Here is a 25,101-nt window from a genome sequence, read left to right on the forward strand (position 1 = left end):
AATACTCCAAGAGTCCAAGTCTCAAATCGTTGAATCACAAAAGAAAAAAAAAACGAGCAGGATACCTCATCGTTTCCTTCTGTTCGCTGCCCTCACATCGACGACTTCAGACTTCTTCTCCTGTTCTTCTTTTGTTCGACAATCCACAATTTCCCTTCCCAAATGCAAAAAACGAGGTGCTTCTTGATGGTTTGAGGTGCAAAAATCGATTCCCAAGTGCAAAAACAACTCTAATCCAAGGTCCAATCCCTAATGAAGCAAGTATTTCTAATTTTCTATGGTTTTCGAATTTATAGTTGTAATTGCTAAGAAAAACTCAAAATTGCTATAGTTTTCAAAATTCCAATTAGTTGTAATTTCTATGTGGTTATTGAAGTTATTGGATATTTGGATGATTTGGTAAAATTGCTATGTTATTAAAGAAATTATTGTTTGATTAGTTGTAATTTCTATGCTTTTTATTGAATTGATTGTTTGATTTGTTAAAATTGCTACGTTTTAGGTTTACACGTTATTGTTTGATTAGGTATTAGGTGAAAATTCTATGTTTTATTGAAGTTATTTTTTTATTAGGTTAAATTGTTATGTTTTTATAGGTTAAAGTAAGTGGTTTTTTTACCAAAAGACCAAGACCCAATCCTAATGAAAGTGGTGAAGGATGTTACCAAGCACAAATCACCAATCAATCAATCCCTTCCGTTTCTAATTCTAATGTAACCCCACAAACACCAATCACCAATCAATCAACCCCTTCGGTTTCTAATGTAACTCCACAAACACCATGCTCTAATGAACCAAATGATAATGTTGATTTGAAAGATCTTCGAAAGGACCCGGCGGATAGGCCAAATATTACAAGTTACAAATCAAATGTAACAAGAGCGTATTTGCTTCAAGGACCTTGTCAGATAAGGTTACATAAGTTTCCAAAAAATAAAATAGGTGATAGATTTAGAAGATTCATTCCTTCATGGTTTGATGATTTTGATTGGATGGAATATAGTGTGAAAAAGAATAAATCGTATTGTTTATAATGTTATGTGTGTGAAGACCTCATGAATCAAAGAGGAGGGAAAGATTCATTTGTTTCCCAAGGTTTTGATACTTGGAACAAAAAAGATGCATTTTGGACTCATGTGGGTAGTGTTGCTAGTTTGCACAACAAAGAAAGAGAAATGTGTGAATTTTTATTGAGAGAAAAACAAGCTATTAATGTAGTCTTGAGGAGGCAAACCGGAGCGGAGGACCATAAATATAAATATCGATTATGTGTTTCTATTATTGTTGTTAGACTTTTATTGAAAACCGGTTTACCATTTTATGGTCATGATGAGTTGGTTAACTCAAAAAATAGAGGGCTTTACATTGAAGAGTTAAAATACATTCGAGAGACTAGTGAAGATATTTTCAACAATACTTTACAAAAGGCTCCTAAAAACAATCAACTTATTTCCCCTAAAATTCAAAAAGAACTTGTACAATGTTTTGTACTAGAAGTCCTTGTGCGTATTCGCCAAGAGATTGGTGTAGATGTATTTGCTTTATTGGTTGATGGATCTAGTGATGGCTCGAGAAAGGAACAAATGGCTATTGTTTTGCGATATGTTGATAGTCTTGGCTTTGTGAAAGAAAGATTCATAAGAATTGTGCACGTGAAGGATACATCCTCTTTGACACTCGAAAACGCCATAAATGAAGTACATACAAGCAACAAGTTGAGTTTTAGTTAGGTCACTTTTTTTATTTCAATTTAATTTAATTCGCTTTATGTGTTATATTATATATATTCTTTTTTTTTATTTTTTTAATAGATAAGAGGACAAGGTTATGATGGGGCTAGCAATATGCGAGGGGAATTCAATGGTTTGAAAGCTTTGATATTACAAGAGAATGACACAACTTTTTATATACATTGCTTTGCACACCAACTTCAATTAGTGGTTGTGGCAGTAGCAAAGAAGAATGACGGTTTTAGTGACTTTTTGAACATATTTCATTGGTGTTTAATGTTGTTTACGCATCGTGTAAAAGAAAAGACTTACTACAGGAACAAGCAAGAGAAATGGTGCAAAAAGCCTTCTGTAGTGGTGAACTTGAAACGATAAGAGGGTTAAATCAAGAGACTACACTTGTTCGAGCAGGAGATACAAGATGGGGTTCAAATTTCAACACACTCACAAGTTTGATGAAGTTGTTTGGGGATGTTCTTATAGTTTTAGAATTTGTGAAAGTGGATGGAGGGTCATTGGAAAATCGTCAACAAGCGTCCGAAATCTTAGCATATTTTAAATCTTATGAGTTCATTTTTTACTTATGTATGATGTATGACATTTTACGCCTCACGGGTACATTATCAAAGGAACTTCAAAAAAAGATCTAGACATTTTAGAAGCAGCTTTGATTGTTAGAAGGATAATGCACGCATTACAATATTTAAGAGACGCGGGGTTTGCTAGCATTTTGCCAAAGGTATCCTCTTTTTGTCAAACACACAATATTACTTCTTTGGAAATGGAGGATTTTTATGTTGGTGTGAGAAACCGTATGACCACAAAGACCAATAGATTTCATTTTGAGATTGAAATATTCAAAACGGTGGTGGATATGCAACTTACAAAATATCGGGATCGATTTAGTGAAACAAGCACCCAATTACTAGAATACATGGGTGCTTTGAGCCCTTGTGATTCATTTTCACAATTTGACAAATCAAAGTTGTTGAAGTTGGATAAGTTGTACAAGTATGACTTTAATGATTCAGATTTAATAGATCTTGAAGGACAACTTGAGATATTTTATCACTCTTGCATCAAAGATGAGCGTTTTACTACTTTGAAAGGAATTTTCGAGCTTTGTTGTTTGATGGTTAGTATGGGGAAACATCAGTCTTATCCTTTGGTTTATAAGCTTTTAAAGTTGGCTTTAATTTTACCCGTAGCGACCACAAGTGTAGAAAGATGTTTTTCGAAGATGAAGCTCTTGAAGACTGAGTTGTGCAACAAAATTGGCGATGACTTTTTAAACGACATGTTACTTTGCAATGCTGAGACTGATGCACTTGTGAAAGTTGTGAATGAAAGAGTAATGGAGCGGTTTCAAAAGATGTGTGCACAAAGAAGACAAATTTAAATTGTAGTAGATAGTTATGTTTTTAATTTTTTATGTAATTAATCGTTTTTTTGTATTAGATGTAATGAATTATTTTTCAGTTTTAAATTATGTTGGAGCGGAATTTTTTTTTGGTAACCCCTACTATCAGTTCCAGCGTCCGCCCCTGGTTGCTATTATGGTTTATGAAGTATGTTGCTATTATGAAGTATGTATTCTGAATGAAAACAGTCCCTAAATAAATATTTTATTGCTATTATTGAATTAAAATAAAGGTTGTTGCTATTATAGATAAAAAAAAATATATAAGTACAAGACCTATAGTGGTAGAAAAAGTACAGTACGTTGTTATTATAGAATAAATTTTTTTGTATGTTATAATGGATAAAAAATGTTAGGTATATGTTATATGTTTTCTAATTATGTGTTTTGTATGGTAACAAGTTACGAGCCCAATTTGAAAATGCGGAGAGGGAAAGAATTTTGATGCAACAAAAACAATAAATTAATGGAACAATTAGCTCAAATAATGAGAAAATTTGGTAACCCTCACGACAATCGATTTTAGCTTTATTGTTGTAAAGTTTTTGTTAAACATGATAGTAAGTACAAAAACCTAATTGTTTTTGGTGTAGCTATCATTTTAGTAAAGTATTGGATATTTGAATAATAGTTATCATTTTGTTGAATTATGGATATTTGGATATTTGGATAGTAGCTATCAATTTGATTGAAATTATATTAAATTTTTTTTGTACATATTTACTATTATTGTGGCTCAAAGGACATATTAAATGAATTTGTATTTGATTATTTAGTTATTGTACAATTGCTGAAAAAAATTCTAAAATTTTTTATTTTAAAGATTTAAAAAAAACTGCAAAATACCGACAAAATACCAACAGAAAAATGCACTTAAAAAAACTCTATTGAAAATAAAATCCATTTGAAATCTATTGGAAATGCTTTGTGGGAATTCCAGGTATGTAGGAATTTTGTAGGAAATATTGTGTCAGGAAGTTTTGTTGGAAATTTTCCTACAAAATATTTCGTCAGAAGTTTGTTAGAAATTTCGTTGGTGTTTTATCGGAACCCTTGTTCCCACATCCCTTTTTCCAATATACTACTTTTGTTAGAATTTTGTCGGAAACCCCAATTTCCAACAAAATACCTATGAAATATTTTGTTGGTACCCTTCCTATTTTCTAGTAGTGATTAATTGTCATTTAATTTGAAAATTAGTAAATCTATTATATATATATATATATATATATATATATATATATATATATATATATATATATATATATATATAACTTAAAATTATGACACACAAAATGTTTGTCGTCAATGCATATCGTAAACTTATGACACGCAAATACATGTCGTCTTCCTTGTCTTCCTTTAGGGCAAGAGCTTTAATGACATGTAATGTGTGTCGTAAATGTGTATAGTAAATGTGTGTCATAAATGCATGTTGTATGTTTATGACACACAAATGTATGTCGTCTTCCTTATGACATGGACTTTAATAACAATTATATGTACCCTTTCATGACATGCATTCTGTGTCATAAAATACATTTTTCTATTGGTAGGTCTAGGTATTGTCACAACTATTACTCGTTATTTTGGTTATAGGGAAACATTGATTGCTAGGAAAGAGGGACCAAAGAGGAAACATCACAATTGTCAACAACCTAAAATCCAAGTTCATAATAGAAGCTTCAAATCCAGGGCCAATCCATATGTTTTTCATGCCTCGGACGAAAAGACATAGAAATGCTCCTTTATATCTCATAGGTCATAAATCAACAAATTTTTCTATTTAACAAAATTTGTATCTATATAGATAGAATCATTTAAAAGGAAATTTCATAAAATTAATTATCATCAACCAACGCATTTATAAAAATCATTCATTTGTTGAACACAATATATTCACTCAATGATCCTGATAAAGAATAAACAATTTCTTCTAGTTTGAGTACAACATAAGCAAATAAGTTTAACACCTTCAACATTTAACAAATTATACTCAACAAAGAGGACAAACTGAAAACGACCCATTAAGTTTCCATTTTATGTTACTGATAGAAATAATTAGAAATTTTTAGGAGAAAAATGTTCTAGAAAAAAAAAAACAAATAAAACATGATTATATGCATAATCTAGTGAACAACTTTTTATATGAAAACATAAAATAAGTATCAACGTTTTGTAATTTCTTGTGTTTTCAAGTAAAAATTAAATAAAACAATTATCTGTTTTTGCATTTCAATTATATTATTCTATCAACAGTGAAGAACCATACTAATTTCTCAGTTGATAGTTTCTTTTCTGGGAGAATGTATTGTAATAGGGGATTTTAATGAAGTGCAGGATAAGTCGGAAAGACTGGGTTCTCAGTTTCACCCCACCCCGGCTAGGATTTTTAATCAGTTTGATTATTCTGATTTGATTGATGTTCCCTTAGGTGATCCGCGGTTTACTTGGAGTGATAAGTGGGGGTCGAAGTTCAGTAAATTGGATCGGGTCCTGGTCTCAGATGGCATAATGACGCCGTTCCCTCAGCTCACGGGGATGGTTCTTGAGAAAAGATTCCAAATGATCGTCCTATTCTTTTGATGGAGCATTGTGGTGACTATGGGCCGTCTCCTTTTCGCTTATTTCATTCTTGGTTTGCTTTGGATGGCTTCGATGACATAGTTCATGATTCTTGGGCTACTATTGTTGATGGGGGTTAGTCGATAATCCTTGGGTTATTTTTAAGAAGAAACTTCACTTTCATAAATCTAACCGTCGGGATTTGAATACTAACACTCGAGACCGGTTGACTGACAAGTCAAAGTTATTGTAGGATAAGCTTGATTCGATGGATGTTACTCTTATGCTAGATGATGGCACCGCTGAGCTTAGAGAATAGAGAGTTTTAATCCTCAAAGAATTGACAGATTTGGATGATCTTTTTCGGGTTGATCTTACCCAAAAGGCGAAAGTTCAGTGGGGTATAGAGGGGGATGAGAATTCAGGTTTCTTTCATGGAACTATTAATCGGAAGAGGCAACAGTTAGCTATCAGGGGTCTTATGGTTGACGATCTTTGGATTGATGACCCAGTAAGGGTCAAGAATGAATTCCAATAGTTCTATAAAAATCTCTTTTCTAGGAGGAGGGGTAGACATCCTACTATGAATGCTTATTTGTTTTCTATGCTTTCGGAGGATCAAGTTCAGTTCCTCCAAGCTCCTTTTACTCGTGATGAGAATAAAAGGGTTGTATAGGATTGTGGTTCAGACAAGGCTCCGGGTCCAGATGTTTTTTTTTTGTATTTTTTTGAAGAGATACTGGGATCATATTTTTGATGATGTAGTAGCTTTTGTTTATCATTTTAATAGCCATAGTTCGATTCCAAAGGGATGCAACACCTTTTTCTTTACTGTTATTCCCAAAGTTCGTGACTCGAAGACAATTAGAAATTATAGGCCTATTAGCCTAATAGGTTTCCAATATAAGATTATTGGTAAATTATTACCTAATAGGTTGGCAGAGGTTATTAGTTTGGTTGTCAGTTTGGAGCAGTCTACCTTTGTTAAAGGTAGACAAATTTTAGATGGCTCGTTTCTCCTAAATGAGGTGGTAGCTTGGAGTAAGTTTTCGAAAAATCCACTTATAACTTTTATAGTGGATTTTGAAAAGGCTTATGATTCTTTTTCTTCGGAATACCTCTTCGAAATCATGAAAATTATTGGCTTTGGTTCTATTTGGTGTAACCGGATCGTGGAGTTGCTGAGAATGGCTAGGGCCTCGGTTTTAGTCCATGGGTCTCCTACCGATGAATTTTAGATTCAGAGAGGCCTGAGGCACGGGGACCCCTTGTCTCCTTTCTTGTTTATCTTGGCGATGTAGGGTCTCCATGTAGCTTTTCATAAAGCTCATCTAGCGAATCTGTATCGTGGCATTACTATTAGTGGTATTGACATCTCACATCTCTTCTGTGCGGAAGATGTTGTTTTGCTCTCCCTTTGGGATCCTGAGAACGCTAATTTCATTATTCGTATACTACGGTGTTTTTATCTGGCTTCGGCTCGTAAAATCAATTTACATAAAAGTAAATTGATTGGAGCGGGTGTTCATTATTCTCAAGTGGAGGTAGTGGCTCATAGATTGGGTTGTGTCCCAGACTATCTTCCTTTTTTACATTTGGGTGTGCCCGTAGATCAGAATATGTCTTAGGTCTTGGCTTGGTCTTCTATTTTAAATTGGTTTCGGACTAGATTATCGGGGCGGAAGGCCAAGTTTCTATCCTTTGGTGGCCGATTCACCTTAATTAAGTCGGTTCTTGGGAGTTTGGGTAGTTATCTGATGTCCATCTTTTCGACTCTGATCTCTGTCCTCAACTCATTGGAGGTTCTTCGAGCTAGGTTTTTTTGGGGTGCGGAGTGGGATGATCGACGAATGTATTGGGTCCGTTGGGATAGAATTTTAGCCAATAGAAAAGAGGGGGGTCTTGAAGTTGGGAGGTTATTCTCTTTCAACAGTTCCATGCTTTTCCGTTGACGTTTTCGTTTCTTCCATAACCTGGATTTGATTTGGGTTAGGGTTGTTAGAGCTTTATATGGTTTCGATGGGGTTGGTGGTTCTTGAAATTCGAGACAAGGGTGGATAGGCCCTTAGAATGGGATTATCCGGATGTTATCTCAGCTGCGAGATCATGGTTTAGATCTACAGTCTCTTTTTCTTATTAGAATTGGATATGGGAGTAGGACTTCTTTTTGGCATGATGTGTGGAAGGGGGACAATCCTCTTATAGTTACCTTCCATATAATTTATGATTTGGAAAATTATAGATCTGCCACGGTTCGGGATAGGACATTGCTTGGTTGGGATATTGAGGTTCTCAAATGAATTTTTAGAGGAGGCATTGAGCAGACACATTGGGATGCTTTTATTGTTTTGATGTAGGATCTCCAACTTCAGTCACACCTGATCTTTTGGGGTGGCTCATTGATGTATCTGATCATTTTTCTATCTCCTCAACTCATGCTTTTAATGACAATGAGATGTTGTTCACGGGTGGATGTGAAACTTGATGGAATAATTGGGTTCCAATCAAGTTGAACATCTTTACTTGGAGATTGCGTTTGCACAATATTTCCACTAGAGAGATACTTTCTTCTCGAGGCATTACGGTTGACTCGATCTTATGTCCTATTTGTTCCATCACTGTTGAGTCTATTGAGCATCTTTTGGCAAGTTGTAGTGAGCTGATTGATTTATGGAATCGGATCGCCATTTGGTGGGGTGTTCTGACTCCCCAATACTTATCCGTTGAATCCATTCTTTCGTGGTTGGATTTTTTTGCAGTGGGAGGCGGCCAACGTAAAGCTTTTGATGCGGTGGTTTTGACTGCTATTTGGTGTTTATTGAATTTTCAAAATTCCTCTGTTTTTGGATCGGTGTTGCGTAGAAAATTTGTGCTAATGATGAAGTAGTTGAGAGGGCTTTCTTTTGGATTTCCAATAGGTGTAGTAAAACTAAGTTATGTTGGACTTCTTGGTTACATAATCTTGTCCTAGCTTGCAATTTGTTGTGTTGATTTTTCTAGCTTCTTGCCAGTTTTTTTAATAAAATTGTCATTCCAAAAAAAAAATAAACTCCTTTTTATTTGATTTTTTTGTCTTATTATTTTTTTTTGTTGTATTATCATTTTGTATTATTATTATTATTATTATTATTATTATTATTATTATTATTATCATCATCATTATTATTATATTTAATTGTGTCTTACTTTTAAAAATTATTTGTATTTTAGATATATATTTTTTATATTTGTATATTTATGTGTATGAACGATTGTATCTTTTATATATATATATATATATATATATATATATATATATATATATTTTATTATTATTATTATTATTATTAGTATTACTATTATTATTATTATTGTTTTTTTATTAGGCTTGTTTATTGTTAGTAGATTAGATTAGTTTATTGTTTGTTATTATTATTTAACTAAATGTCTTAATATTTTAAGATTTATTTGTAATAACTTAGATTTTTGAAGTATTATTAATCTAGAACGTTATTTTGTGATAAGGGACATTTTGGTCCTTTCGGTAATATTAGATTTGTAGAACGTTAAATGCTACATCTTATGTATTTATTTGATATTAGGTTAGAGATCCATAGAAACCATGAGTTTATAAGATAAACAATAAAAGTAGATTGATAAACTAAGAAAATTTAAAAAAAAATCAATACTAAACAATATTGAAGTATGATTATCAATTTAAGATAATAATGTATTTTAATAAATGAATTATAATTTTATTTTATTTTTTATTTTTTAATAGAAGATGGTTAAGATGATTGTAAGATAATATGATCTAAAAAAAAGTTATTATCCTTTGAAGAAAGGAAAAAATAATATATGTCTTATAGATCTAAAAAATAATTAGTTACTTCAACTGTTTGTTTTTTATATGGTTTGCGTAGAGTTATGACTTCCAAATATAGCAATATATCTATATTTCAAGGACTTAAAGGTGTAACTTTGGAGTCAGTGGCTCAAAATATGTGAACTTTTTTTTGCTCAAAGTGGATGGCATTTGAGATTCAAAAAGAGGGACAATATTATATTTATTTATAAGAGATAAAGTATGTAAAATATAATGATTAATAATTTCAAAACTTAAATCTTGATTTGTCCATTAAAATTCAAAATATGAATATTGATATTTATATTTTTAAAGTATTAAATGTGAATGGATTTTTAAGAATGTCACATGACATCATTAGAATCATACTCTAGAAAGATGTCACTTCACACTTCGTAATTTTTATATATTAGGTAGTATAGATTTAGAAGTAATGAAAATATGATATTATATAGCATAATAGATTGGAAATGATAGATATAAGAATTGGGTTGCATTGTATTGAAAAATGAATGGAATAGCCGAATACAACACTACCACAACGCAGTGAGAGGCTTGTCGCGGCGTGGTGGCTAAGGCGGTGGTTTGGGTGAATACCTGTCGTAAGTCGTAGGCAACGTACTTTTCACCATTGCACGACAGATGGGTAACCACGGCGTGGTCGCTAAAGTATGTTGCTATAGAGAAAAGGTCACCAAAGTGTAGAGAGGGTTAGGTCGCAGGTTCATTAATCCACCACGGCGCGACGAGCTTATTACCACGACACGGTTTCGAGATCAGATAATATATCCTTTAGCCCTCATTCTCGTCAAAAACACCCCCAAACTCTTGGAAATAGAAGAGAGAGGGAATAGAGAGAGAGAGAGAGAGAGAGAGAGAGAGAGTCCAGTGATTTGGAGGAAGAAGAAGGTTCAAGATTGTAACACCCACAATTTCGGGCTAGACGTTTAAGCTATAATAATAATAATAGTTATACATTTTCTTGACTAGGGTAATTGTTCTTCATATGTGTTGCGAGATAATAAATGTGTATCGTATACACATTAAGTGGACAAAATATTAGGATTATATAATATTTGTAGAAAGCCTTAAAATAAAATTTATCGTGGGAACGATAAAATAAAGATTAAAAATAAAAGATTATTTAGTATAAATAATCTTAATGAAATTTGTAATAGATGTAATGACAACTCCATGGATATAAAGAAAACCCAAATTTGACTTCGTATGAGGAAGTTATGTTTTATCTAAGTTTTGCGTTCAAACCAAGAAGACAACGTGTGTCATAAAAAGTGAATCGGAGATAGCTTGCTTATTAGCCTAAGTGATCTAAACCAAAGTCGTTGTACTCATAATCAGGAAAGTGCGCATATAAAGAATGCCTAAATCTGACTTTATATGAGGAAGTTATGATTTTTCAAAGTTTCAAGTGCAACACAGTACAATAGTGTGCGACACAGAAATCAAAATGAAAATTGGTTGATTGTTAACCGAAATAGTCTAAATGAATGTTGTAGTACTCTTCAATATGAATCTGATGACATAAAGAACATAAATAACAGCTCTTGTATGAAGAAGTTATGAATTTTGCAACATCTTTTATAGTATAAGCCCTCTAGAACCGTAGAACGAAACATAAAGTGAAAATTAGTCGATGAAGTGTAAATGAAAGTAGTAGTACTCGTCGATAGCTACGTGTGGATAAAATAACCATCGTAAACGAAGTATGTATGCAAAAGTTATGCTTTTAGAAAAATAATGAATTTGGACCGTTAGATGGGCGACACGTGGCACCGCCAGGCGAGCGACACTTGGCAGCATCGCACTCAACACTTCCTCCCCATGACAACCATTTAGATGATGACATGTTTCGAGTACGCGGTGCTCCTAGGTGTGGCGCTCCCTTAAAATTTCGCTATATATACCTTCGTTTTCTTACTTGTTTGGTGCTCAATTCTTTCGAAACTGTTCTAAACTCTCATGAATCCTCGAGGTCCGTTTCTAATACTTCTTAGGTGTTAGTAGCAAATCTTTAGGGCGCCAGAGAGCCTAGAGAAATAGAGCTTTTGCTTTTGAAGTTCTACCCGCACAATGTTTGTTTTTTCGTTAAAGAACCTGTAAGTTGAGTTATGCTTACCATGCTTTGAGTATAACATATATATATATATATATATATATATATATATATATATATATATATATATATATATATATATATATATATACATATGCTTATAATTTTTGTTATGAACTTATAAATAAGATTTATCAATAATACCAGTCATTATATGTCACACCCCCAAACCGAAACGGCGGAAACGTTCAGGGGTGGAGGACGTCATGTATAGTATCACAACAATTGCATCATAGTAATCAAAGTAAACACAACCATTACTTTGAATAAGTAAAATATTTACATATGTTTGATACATAGTTTGTATACATCAAAAGTATAGAAAAATATAAAAGACATGACTCTATACGCTCCGTCTTCTCAAAAGCCTGTTCGAGTACCTGTCTACTGATTTCCTGAGAATACAAGCGGTTTTGAAAAGAGTATCAACATTAAAGCTGGTGAGTTCATAAGCATGTTTTTATAATGAAAACCTGTTAATGAATTAGTGAAAATGTTTGTATGTTTCCAAGAAAATCCAATATTTTCTTTAGTAAAAAAGGTAGTCTTAAACCCTAAGACCAATTGTATGTTCGTTATTGAATTCTGTTTTTGTGTATGAAAGTACTTGTATGAAACCCCTGGCTACTACCAGTAATGTAAGTAATGCATTGAATGAAAATCCTAGTTAACACGAGTATGTATAGCATGTTCTGTATAAACACCCTGGATAGCACCAATATGTATAGTAGTTTTATTAATTAAAATAAAACCATTGAAGAATGAAATCTCGTAAACAAAAAATGTTAGTTTATATTGTTGTGAGTTCGTATAACCATGTTTGATATGACCTAGTGACCCCTACGACGTTCTTCAGGCGTCGGACGTTATGAAAATTTTCACCCTAGGCATGCCTGCCTAACTGTGGCTAGCAGTTTAGGTGTGGGATAGTCAATCCCAAATAGATCCATTCACAAATCTCACGCTCTCCCTCCAGGAGACTCTGGTTATACTATGATAGGATTTAGCCCGCACCCTGCATTTACTAGTTTACGTGTAATGTAATGTTCTCTGGTACTTGAATCTACACTTATGTCTTGTAGAGTAAAAATAATTATACTTCAATAATTATTTAGTAAGGTACTATTGTGTTCGAAAAACAGTATTGTATACCATAAACTAGTTCTATCATAGTTTATATGTTTGTTATGATGTACGGTTCTTGAATTTGTAAAACGGTGTATTGAACCCCAAACTATACCTATTATAGTTTTGTATGTGTGTTTACTCGTATGCCTTGAATTCTGTTAAAAGTTCGATGATACTTCCGAAGTATAACAACAAAGTTTGAATGTATAACATGTATGGTAAAGAAAACATTGCAATTTGTATATTGAAAACTACCCTCATGCTTAGCATGTTACATCAGGGATTAAAATATATAAGTATTTTATAAAATGTAGTGATTTCTCGGTTTGTATCGATTGCAAAGGTTTCTAAATCCATTTGAAATCTTTTTATATAAAACACAAAATTCTAGTATTTTACTTGTATTCTCCCCCTGAAAACATTAAAAGTAGTAAAAATGTAGGGTTATGAACTCACAGTTGGATGCGTGTATGTGCCGGACAATGAGACTGGAAATGAGGACCCTCGAGTTGTTGTACGCGAAGTTAACGGGATCCTAATAATAATTAAACACATATTTGCATTTAAATTAGCGAACCCATTACTTAAAGTGTTAGAAAACACTTGCTTTTGGTTAAGGAATGTTACCGAGACTCGATCGAAGTGGGAAAAGTGGATTTTCAGCCAAGATTCCGATTGAGGGTGATTGCGGCCGTGAAAGGCTTTCGGCCGTGAACTGTTCTCGGCCATGAACTGTTCTCGCCCCTTGAACGGTTTGCGGCCTTTGAATAGTTTGCGGCCTGTTCTTGAAGATTTGAAGGTTTTATGGCCGTGAACTCAAGAATGAAGAATGTTTGATCTGATGAAATGGTGAATGTTCGATGCTCCAAAACAAGTTCCAAGGTGGATTGAATGATTTTCGGAGGTTAGATGCGAGAAATCTTGAGTTTTCGATTGGTGGATTTAGAGAGAGAAAGTAGTGTTTTCGGCCAGAAAAGTAAAAATGAGGGTCAAAAACATATATATAGGCTGGGTTCAAGGTCGGAGGTGGGGTCCACTCAGCCGTGAACGGTTTACGGCCATAAACACGTTTGCGGCCGTAAACACCGGGATGACGAGACTTGGCTGATTTTCGATGAAAAACTTGATTTTTCGCACGATTTTAGTCCCGACACTTATATAAATTTAATTTATATAATCTATGTTGTTTTCAACCCTTACAACTTTGACAAAATAAATAAAATTTGAAATTTTTATTTAACGGGATTTGACTTTCGTTGACTGAAAAAGGTTCGAGTTGTCACGATAATCTTAAAAATAAGTATTATTACTTAAAAGATTATTGTATATCAAAATATCTGATACTCGGTGTTAAAATTATACACTAAATTAGGATAGTATTGTCTAAACAAAGTTAGTATTGGAAGATTGATTACAAGGATTGTAATCCGGTATAAGTTTAAACCTAAGACATAAAGAATATTTAGATCTAATTAAATAGGATAATAGAATAGTCACATATTGTATTGCGATAACATGGAATAAATAGGAAAATGATATGGAAATCGATTATAAACATTATACTCTTACCTAATAATGAAATAAGATTTATAAAGGATGCTTAGTTCGAGTAAAATTAAAAGAGTGTTTAGCTACACCTTGCATTATGAAAATATTACATAGACATGAAATTAGATTGATTACAACTTTTAGGAATGGAGAGTAGAACTCTGTTCTATGATACTATCAGGTGTTGATGGTACGAGTTACGTACTGGAGTACGATATTGTATTCCTTTGGATAGCTGGATATGGTGGGTATGATCAATAAACTGAAACAATATGTCTGGTCATATAACATGGTAGGATAACAAAACTTGACATTATAGACAGTCTTGTGAATTATGTTGCTAGTGTAGATTTATAGCCCAAGGAAGTAGATGAAATGGGGATCTTATATTCATTAAATACTATGATGAATTAAGTGCATTTATGACTTATACCAGCCAAGGGAGCCCCTAGCTCTGTAGTCAAACTATTGCTCTAAACGGTTCATCAGACGAGTTGATAATCGTGGACTAGGATTTGTGAGAATCGATTGGGATGGGTATGTATGGGTGTAATGTTTTATAGATATTTAAGCTAAGGGATATATATATATATTGTTTGAGAACAGTTGGCTTTGCAGGTATGCTACTTATAAATTATTATCATATTAATATTATGGTATTAAAAACCCTATGTGTCTCACCAGGTTTACCGACCTGACGTAGTCAAGTTATATGTGTCACAAGTAATAGGGTCAAAGTTACTTGAACTTGATTAGGATGATGAGTGATTAAGAGATATCCTGCAATAGTGTTTATGACCATTAGATTTTTATATTGTAACAATGTTATGTAATGATTATGACATCCTTAGATTTTTTTTCTTGTATTTTCAAACAACATCTTTATTCAAAGATATTGAGAATATGACTTATTAAGGTAATTAACTTTTCGATATGTTCACATCTGGGTAACTATCTTTTTTTTGTACACATCTAGGTAACAAACTTGTTGGAAGTGTTCACATATGACCATTATGACCTGCTATAGCAGGTTAAATCCTAGATGTGAACGCTTTCAACAAGTTCGTTACCTAGATGTGTACAAAAAAACAGTTACCCAAATATTAATAAAACGAAAAGTAAAAATTAAATTACACGAATGGTCCCTGTGGTTTGGGAGAATTTGTGTTTTTGGTCCCTAACTTATTTTTTTTAACTTGGATGGTCCCTATTGTTTATTTTTGTTACGCGTTTGGTCTCTGTCTCTCCTAAAAAGACTATTGTGCCCTTATTAATTTATTTTTTAATTAATTTTCTTATTTAAGTATTTATTTTTTACATATTTAAAAAAATTAATAGACCCCACATATTTGTCTACCATCCGAGTTAAAAAAATAAATTAATTAAAAAATAAACAGTATGGATCATCCGAGGAGATAAAAATATGTGGAGTCTATTAATTTTTTTAAATATGTAAAAAATAAATACATAAATAAGAAAATTAATTAAAAAATAAATTAATAAGGGCACAATAGTCTTTTTAGGTAAGACAGGGACCAAACGCGCAACAAAAATAAACAATAGAAACCATCCAAGTTAAAAAAATAAGTTAGGGATTAAAAACACAAATTCTCCCAAACCACAGGGACCATTCGTGTAATTTAATTTTTACTTTTCGTTTTGTTAATATTTGGGTAACTATTTTTTTTGTACACATCTAGGTAACGAACTTGCTGAAAACGTTCACATCTAGGATTTAACCTGCTATAGCAGGTCATAATTGTCATATGTGAACACTTTCAACAAGTTTGTTACCTAGATGTGTACAAAAAAAAGATAATTACCCAGATGTGAACATACCGAAAAGTTAATTACCTTAATAAGTCATATTCCCCAAAGATATTTTCATAAAACAAGACAGTTTCCGCAAAATGTTTTACTATACTGGGATTTTCTACGAACAAAGATATTGTGATTTTAAAACGTAAATAAAAAATTTTGGTTCTAGAAAATAGGGGATATCACTGTTCAAGAGGCGATTAAGATTTCTATAGGAGAGGTTTAAGCATCTAAAGCTCCTAAGGTAGTAATCTTCTCAATTTTCTAGCGTTTTAGAGCTTCGATGGTGTTTTGGTCATTTGATTTAATTGTGCAAGATTGTTCTAATAAAGCTTGTTATTAATGTTTAATCATGAGTTAAAGCTTTATGCATGATTTTTATGGAGATTTAACGGCTAAATCCATGTTTTGATCATTAAGGTTTGAAACCCTAGAAATGGAAAATCATGATATGGTGTTCATGTGATATGATATTGTTAGATTAAGTGTATAAAAGCTTGATTTGAGTAGTTTAGAAAGTATTTGGGAAAAGGAATGTCAAGTTGGAGTTTTACCCAAAATACAAGTTTTTGGCTAAAATCTCTATTAAGGTCTTAATGAATTAAGAAATATATGATTAAGTATGATATATATGAATATCATAGGTTGTGGTAAGGAACGAGTTGGAGTCCTCCAAGAGAAGCTTTGGAGAAGCTGGAAGTAGGTTGATATTACGCTTCAAGTGGCGAGTTATACTTTTTTTTAGAGTATGATTAAGTATGATAGATTGATTGTTAAGTTGTATGTATGAATGCATGAAACTAGAGTTTTTTATTGCTAAATCGCCTCATATTAGTGAAATGTTTTTATGTAGTGATATGATCAAATGAGACATGGGGGGCGCGGAGGAAGGGGCAATGTGGGCAGCTGCATAGGGCCCAATTTTTTTTAGGGCCAATTTTTTTATTATGTTATATATGTATATATATTTATTTAAAAATAAAAAACTTATAATAGAGATAAAGACCCTTTTTTTGGCTCGTCGAGGGCATTTGATGATATTTAGGGCATTTGATGATATTTAAATCCTCAGGACCGGCCATGAAATGAGATGATTTGATGAATTGTTAGTTTATATTACTATGTGCACATATATGTTGAAGAGTAAGAAATTAGAATAAGAAAGAGTAATCTCTCTAATATGAGTGATACGCGAGGGATCCAAAGAAATATCATTGTTAGACGTTTCTTGGAAATTATGTAGACGTTAGGTCCGATCCTTTAGGTACTAATGGAAGTAGGGACGTGTGATCATGTGATGTGATAAATGTGGTCACTTATGTGACTAGAGAAAGATGTGAAGAATGTGGGACAAGAAAATATTTATTGTATGTTATGTTATTGTATAGTTTAGTAGGCATATTGTCTGATATATGGTGTTTCTATGTATTTCAGGTTCAGGTAGAAATCCTTAGAAGAAGTGGGCTTAGAAGCATCAAGGACATTGGACTACACTATTGTTTTATTTTTTTTATCCCTATTGATCTAATTATGGTTAAGATATGAGTTGGTAACGCCCGTTAATGTTTTCTAGAAATACTTTTTGAAACTTGGTTTTTTTTTGATGATGTAATTATTGTGATATTTCCCAGAATTGAATGTTAAATATATGAGAAAAATATTGGTTCTCACATTATTAATGTTACCGTCTTAATAATTTTGTTATTAACTGAATGCGTACATTCTAGCACAAGATAATTAATGTTATATATATATATATATATATATATATATATATATATATATATATATATATATATATATATATATATATATATATTTCACTCTGATTATCCTTGTTGTGAGGGTGAGAGTGATGTCGGGGTGAGGGTGTAATCGAGAACGATTGATTAAAAAATTCTAAAAAACCTAATATAAATAATTCTAAGAAAAAACATATATAATTGACAATATAGCTTTTCCATATATAATAGGTACGAAAATTGTAATAGAAACTAACATAGACATAATCCGAACGATAATAAAAGAAAGATAGATACGAAACACGAGTAGTGCATATAAAGGTATGTATACATCCAAGAAATGTATGGTGTAATTTATGAATCACCAACCTAATAATTTAGTTTTTTTTTAATGTCAAATCTAACTTACTCTTTAACTACTTCTAATACCATCAACGTCTGAGACGATACTTGAACTCTCGACCACAAGAAAGAAGGACAATACCTGGTTAATATGGTTTACAAAAAGTCACGTTTAATTTAATAAAAACGGTCTTCGATGTAGTTGATTTACAACATAATTAATAAAAGAAAATTATTTTTATTGCTATTATATAACTTATTATTAATATAATAATAATAATAATAATAATAATAGGTAATTACTCTCCCCGTTTCATATTTGTTGTCCACTTTTGATTTTTGAAGTCTTTATTCTTCAACATTGACCTTAAATATTTTTATTTGTGTTATAAATTAGCTGGTGAAACGTATAACAATGAAAAAACATTTAAAACACAATCCATTCATATATTTTGCATCAAGTATTATATATCAAAAACAAAATTATTTAAGGTCAAATTGATTATTGAAGACTTCGATATTCAAAAGTGGACAATAAATATAAGACATATGTAGTATAATAATAGAAAAAAATCAAAATAATAAACAAATTGCCCATGTGGTTTCTCTAGGGTTCATGTTAATTTAGGGTTTAATGTGTGTATGCACACACACACACACACACACACACACACACATATATATATATATATATATATATATATATATATATATATATATATAGGGAGTTGTTCAAATGAGAACCCAAAAAGGTTAAGAACCCTACGAACCATTTTTTTAAATATTTTTATTAAGGTCATTTTAGAAAACTAAACATTAATATTATATTAAGCAAAAGTTTTCATTCCCTAATTTACAAATAATTGCGACTTGTTCTTGGCAGCCGCCAGACCACCGTCGGACCGTTGTCGGACCGACGTCGGACCACCACTTGACTAACATAAAATTCAATGGCATTTCTGGTCGTATTTATACGTTAATAGAACAAACATTATAGTTCTCATTTCTTTGGTAATACTTTTTAATACATACAATTTTATTTTTGCAAACAAATATATAAAATTTTAATAAATAAATAGATTTATGCCTTGATAAATTCAATTTTTTCTTTTTCTAAATTTTAGATTTCTTTAAAAATGTATATCATATATAAGACGTATTCACAGTTTAAAAAACATATTAATTCATTAATACACAGTTTAATATTTTCATGTATACATTCATTCATATTTTTACATAAAATTTATATAAAATGTACAACTTAATGCAGTCCATTTACAATTTAATATACAAAATTCACAACTTAATACTATCCATTTTACAATAATTCAAAATCAAAGAAGTTAAACACAGACTCTACCATCACCACCAACTACCACACAACACTACCAACCACACGTGTCACTGTTGTAATCACCATTCCTTCTAAATTAAATATGTATATAAAATTATTAATTAATTGATTAAATACTATATTAATAAACCAATTAATTCACTTATTTAGAGTTTAATGCAAAATAATTATACAACACAAACAGTAAATATGTTTACAAGAAAATTAATATAAACATTCATACATAAATCATTCATTTTTAACACAAAAATTCATTAAAATTTTACAGCTTAATACAATCAATACACAGTTTAGACAAAAGATTCACAACTTAATGCAGTCAATTCACAGTTTATAACACAAAAATCACAATTTAATATACAAACATAACAACTTAATATAGTCAATTAACAGTTTAAATAAAAAATCACAGCTTAATGCAGTCAATTTATAGTTCAAAACACAAAAATCGTAGTTTAATGCACAAAATTCATAACTTAGTACAATAAATTCATAGTTTATACACAAAAAGTATAAATTCACAACCATATTATCAACATAAAAACTCGTAATACAATTAATTCACAATTTAATACTCGAAATTCGAAGCTTAATACAATAAATTCATAGTTTTGAACGCAAAATTCAGAAGTTAATATAGTCAATTCATAGTTTAAACAGAAAATTCAGTGCAGTCAATTTACAGTTTAAAACACAAAAACATCAACTTAATACATCCAAATTTAAAGCTAAATACAATAGATTTACACTTTAGTACACAAAAAGTATGCATTCATACCCATATTATCAAATTAAAACTCTTAATACAATCAATTGACAATTTAATACACAAAAATTCACAACTTAAAACTTATAAAAAAAATCATGCATTTTTAGTTTAAAACATAAAAAATCATGCATTCACAACTTAAAAGTTATAAAAAGTCATGAATTCACAGCTTAAAACTTATATTTTTATTATTAATAACAATTAAAACTAAAATTAAAATAACTAAACAATAAACGAAACATTAAAACATCACAATCGCAACATCAAAACATAAATTAACATTTTTTTTTAAGAAAACACTAAATAGTAACACAAATTATAAACTCAATCTACAATATAAATACCAAAAAACATAAATGTGAATAACATTTTTCTATAAATATTACAACAACTAAGAAAATAAACTTAGATTCACAACTTAAGAACTGTTAAAACTGAGGTTAACAAAACTAAACAAAAATGAGATATTAAAACATTAAATTCATGGTTTAATAGAAGGAAAAACAATAAAAATTGACATACCTGATGTGTTTCACAATTTATCAAAGAGAAATACATAAATGGAGGAGGTCATGGTAGATCCTCGTTGGTCACCGAAGCTTGTAGATATCAGTCATAGGAGCTTATAAATTTTGGGGTTCATGCCAATAGCTACCCGAAGGTTTTAGATCTAAGCTATTTAGACATATGTTGGTCCTTTTTTGTATGTTTCTCATTAGATCTAAGACATTTTGGCGACTTATATCCAGATCTAACTTTTTTTGGACAATTAGTGAGAAAATACCGAAGATGAGGCAGTAGTTTGACAGTAGTTTAACGTTAATAGTCATGTAATAGATCTGGTGCGTCGGATATTGGTGATGGCAGTGGTGGGAAGTCGTCGGAAGTTGGTGGTAGACTAGATCTTGACTAGATATGAACATATCTAAATAGATCTGGTGGCGTTTAACATAGATTAGAAAGAAATACTTGGACGCGAACCACTATGGTGGAGGCGGTGGTCCACAGTGGTAGCGGTGGTGTAACGTCGTCGGTAAAATGCAACAAAATCTCTTTGAAAAATAGCACCAAATTCTTAGATCTATATCAAATCTAAACAAATCTGGTATGAGAGAGGGCAATGACGGTCGTTGTTCGTGGTGGTAGTTGCAATTCACGATAGATCTGGAGGATGTGAGCGGCGGAGACGGTTTAGGCTTTAAATCTAATGGCAGAGAGTGGCGGCGAAATAGATTTGAGTGGATCTAACAATTTATTTGGTGCTCGTCGGTGTAGATCTGAAACAAGGAAGGTGGAGTTGCCGAAGAAAGGAGGTATCTGATGCAAATCTAGACCTGTAATTTGTTAAACACATCAGATATTACACATAGTTGGTGTTGTTTCACCAAAAGTCGAAGAGAATCAGATGGTGGCGATCAACTACAGTGATTGTGGTCTGCAGTGGCGGCAATCTACAACGAACGTGGTCTATGGGGCGTCGACGATAGGTGGCAGTAGTGGTGGTAATTGGTGAAGATAGTGAGAGCATTTGTGTTTGAGTTCTTGAAGGTGTATATAAGTGTTTGGAATGCAAGAAAAAATGACTAGATCTTCATTTCTAGTCTCAGGTTTGCATTGTGATGTTTAAACAAAATTTACCATCATGCCCTTATTATTTTTTGACATTTATAAAAACATAAAAAAATATATCTAAAGATTTTCAGTTGATAAGTGTGTCCTTATCTATAAAGTAAAAATAATAATTCTTAAAGTTCTTAACGTTTAATAGTTTTATATATATATATATATATATATATATATATATATATATATATATATATATATATATATATATATATATATGTTTTTCATTTGTTTATTATCTAAAAATATAAATAAAAACTATTAGTTTTTTATTATTTGGAATATAGATATCCGTATTGATATGAGGTCATGGAGGGAAAGACAAAGTGGGCAGCTGTACAGGAATCAAATTTTTTTTGGACATCTTTTTGTTATGTTAAATATGTGTATATATTTATTTAAAAATAAAAAAACTTAGAATAGCGATGAAAACATGCTTTTTTTTTTCTGGTCTGTCCAAGACATTTGAATATATTTATATCCTAACACCGGCCCTGAGTATTGATATTTATATTTGACAAATTAATTTATAACATGCATATTCGCAATTAATTAAAACTATGATTATTAGTACGTGAATGTTGTAATAAAATTTTTAAAAATATATAGATGTTGAACTTTCATTGTTAAATATAAACATTATTAATTTTTATATGTAATGTTTTTTATAAGTTTGTTTATTATATAGAAAAGATAAAACTATGTATGTATGTTTGTATCATGTATGTTTGTAACCAGTAAATAAGACCAGTTAAAAGGGCTATCTGATATGTGGCTCTATTGTGTTCCTACATATTTTACAGGTCTTTTTTTTTTTTTTTAAGTAAAAAAATAATCTTCCTATTCTAATAAATGAATAGGTCTATGTTCATATCGACAAGTGTCATGATAATAGAACTCTTCGTTAGTATTATACTCCCTCCGTCGCAATATTATTGTCCACAGACAAAAAACACACATATTAAAAAAAACATTAATTACCATTAACTTTATTTAATAAAATGACAATTTTGTTCTTACTTTATTTAATAATGGACTATAATTTTGGGACGGAGGGAGTATGTCATCTATCATGTCTATTTGTCAACCTATTAATTATCCATTTCAAATTTCCAATTTTAAATTTCCAATTCTAATTTCGTTAAATTAATAATTGATTCCCTATTTTAAATTTCAAATTTTAAAAATTTTCATTTTAATTATATTAAATTAATAACATTAGATTAAAAAATAAAATAAAAATAATACAAATGATAAGGTGATATAACTTCACGTATTTATTTACACCAACGATTATAATTTTATATAACTAAAAAAATATCTCTTAAGCAATAATTTATTTAAAATAATTGATTAATAATTTTTATTTTTTAATATGAAAGTTTAATTAGTTTTATAACCATAGTTCTCACGGTTATAAACTAGTAAAGTAAAATAAAATAAAAAGGATACAAGAGACACTTTTAGTTACTCATAAATTCCATGTATAGATTTCATATATGGTCCAAGTTGAGACTTGAAATCTCAAGGGCATCTCATCGCCTATTGAAATTAAAATAAATCAAACGAAAGATTTTAATTTGAAAGACATTGGAATAACTAAGTAACTAACCATCATCTAGAACTTGAGAGACCGACCTAATTTCACATCGATCCTTCACTTCCTTGACTTTTAAAACGATACATTTGTATTTTGTTGAATACGTACGAGAAACTTGTGGCACATTTTACTAGTCTTTATGTTTGTTTTTTTGTCTATAAATAGAAAGCCTTTCTTTGTTTTTGTTCACCAAATTAAGTAGACAACTTCACATATCATACATAGGGTTCCAAAAGAGAAAAACCAAAGATGGGTTTGATTACGAGAACTTTTTTCTTGATCGCCATGGTTGCATGCTTTGCTTCAGTTGCTCATGCCATTGCAGGCCAAGCAACTTTCTACACCCCTCCCTACGTGCGTAAGTACATATACATACATCAAAGATAAAAGTAAATTCATTTATGATCATGCATGTAGCTTATTAATTTTGAGATTTTGAATGTTGTTTTATGTAGCATCATCATGTTTTGGCTTTGAAGATCGTGGGGTTATGATTCTAGCAGCAAACAGTGGTTTGTTTGCCAACAGAGCTGCATGTGGAATTAGGTACCGTGTTACTTGCACCGGAAGAACCAATGATGGTGTTCTGAACCCATGCACAGGAAGAAGCGTTGATGTAACTGTTGTAGATCTTTGTCCCGGATGTGCAGCAAATCAAGTTGACCTTTCCCAAGAGGCGTTTGCTGTGATTGCTAATACGGATGCGGGGAGAATTAACATTGAATATAACCGGTAATTATACATGTAACCTTTTCTCTTTGCTTAAACTTGTATATTTTTGTTTAACTTTTGATTAATTTTTACTTTCTTTGTGATTTTCAGGATCTGATTTAATAAAATACGTACACATTCATGCCAATAATCAGTTCTCTTTTGATCAGTTTGGTTTAAAATAAATGATACTCAGGGGAAAATAAAGCATATGTTTGTATACGTTTCGTGGCAATGTATATGTTGAATAAATATTTTTGCATTTAGTTATAAAACATTACCTTTCCTTCTCTATAGAGTTGAAGTACTATTTCCTTTATCTGTTTGACGTCATATTTCTTTTCTTTAGTCTCAATTATACTTATATTTGGGAATGTGTCTACTTTTTGAATAAGTGAATATGAATATAATTATATCAATAAAAAATAACTAGATATGTTGCTCATGCTCCGCATTGGCCGTGTACGTCTGATTTGAATTTGTTTTTGTTTATAGATTAATAGATGTTGTTGTTGACTGTTTTACTTGACTTTGATAAGGATAGGAAAAACAAAAAAAAAAAATTTAATATGATGACCAATATAGAAAAATTATAGCAAAAGAAGCAAATGACAGATGTAGAAAGTGCAAGGGTGAAAAAACCGGGTTTTGCCCCGTACGGTTTTTTTTTTTTTTTTTTTTGTGTTTTTATGTTTTTATGAAAAAATGTAAAAGTTTGACTTCAAGGACGAAAAGTGTCAAAATGGATAAAGAATTAAAGGGGTAGGAATTAA

At 31.2% G+C, this 25,101-nt stretch overlaps 2 protein-coding genes across 2 annotated transcripts; both read left to right on the forward strand.

Moving 5' to 3' along the window:
• Positions 1-2,511: 2,511 nt before the first annotated feature.
• Positions 2,512-3,194, forward strand: LOC145127019 (uncharacterized). Its single transcript, XM_079062273.1, has 2 exons — positions 2,512-3,081; positions 3,189-3,194. The coding sequence occupies exons 1-2, from the start codon at positions 2,512-2,514 to the stop codon at positions 3,192-3,194; spliced, it is 576 nt and encodes a 191-aa protein (XP_078918399.1).
• A 20,628-nt stretch (positions 3,195-23,822) lies between these two features.
• On the forward strand, positions 23,823-24,638 carry LOC145125789 (EG45-like domain containing protein). Its single transcript, XM_079061202.1, has 3 exons — positions 23,823-23,975; positions 24,073-24,349; positions 24,440-24,638. The coding sequence occupies exons 1-3, from the start codon at positions 23,867-23,869 to the stop codon at positions 24,444-24,446; spliced, it is 393 nt and encodes a 130-aa protein (XP_078917328.1). The 5' UTR covers positions 23,823-23,866; the 3' UTR covers positions 24,447-24,638.
• Positions 24,639-25,101: the final 463 nt, after the last annotated feature.

This window comes from Lactuca virosa, chromosome 7, assembly GCF_052849685.1.
Source record: "Lactuca virosa cultivar CGN04683 chromosome 7, Lactuca_virosa_CGN04683_v6, whole genome shotgun sequence".
NCBI classification, from domain to species: Eukaryota; Viridiplantae; Streptophyta; class Magnoliopsida; order Asterales; family Asteraceae; genus Lactuca; species Lactuca virosa.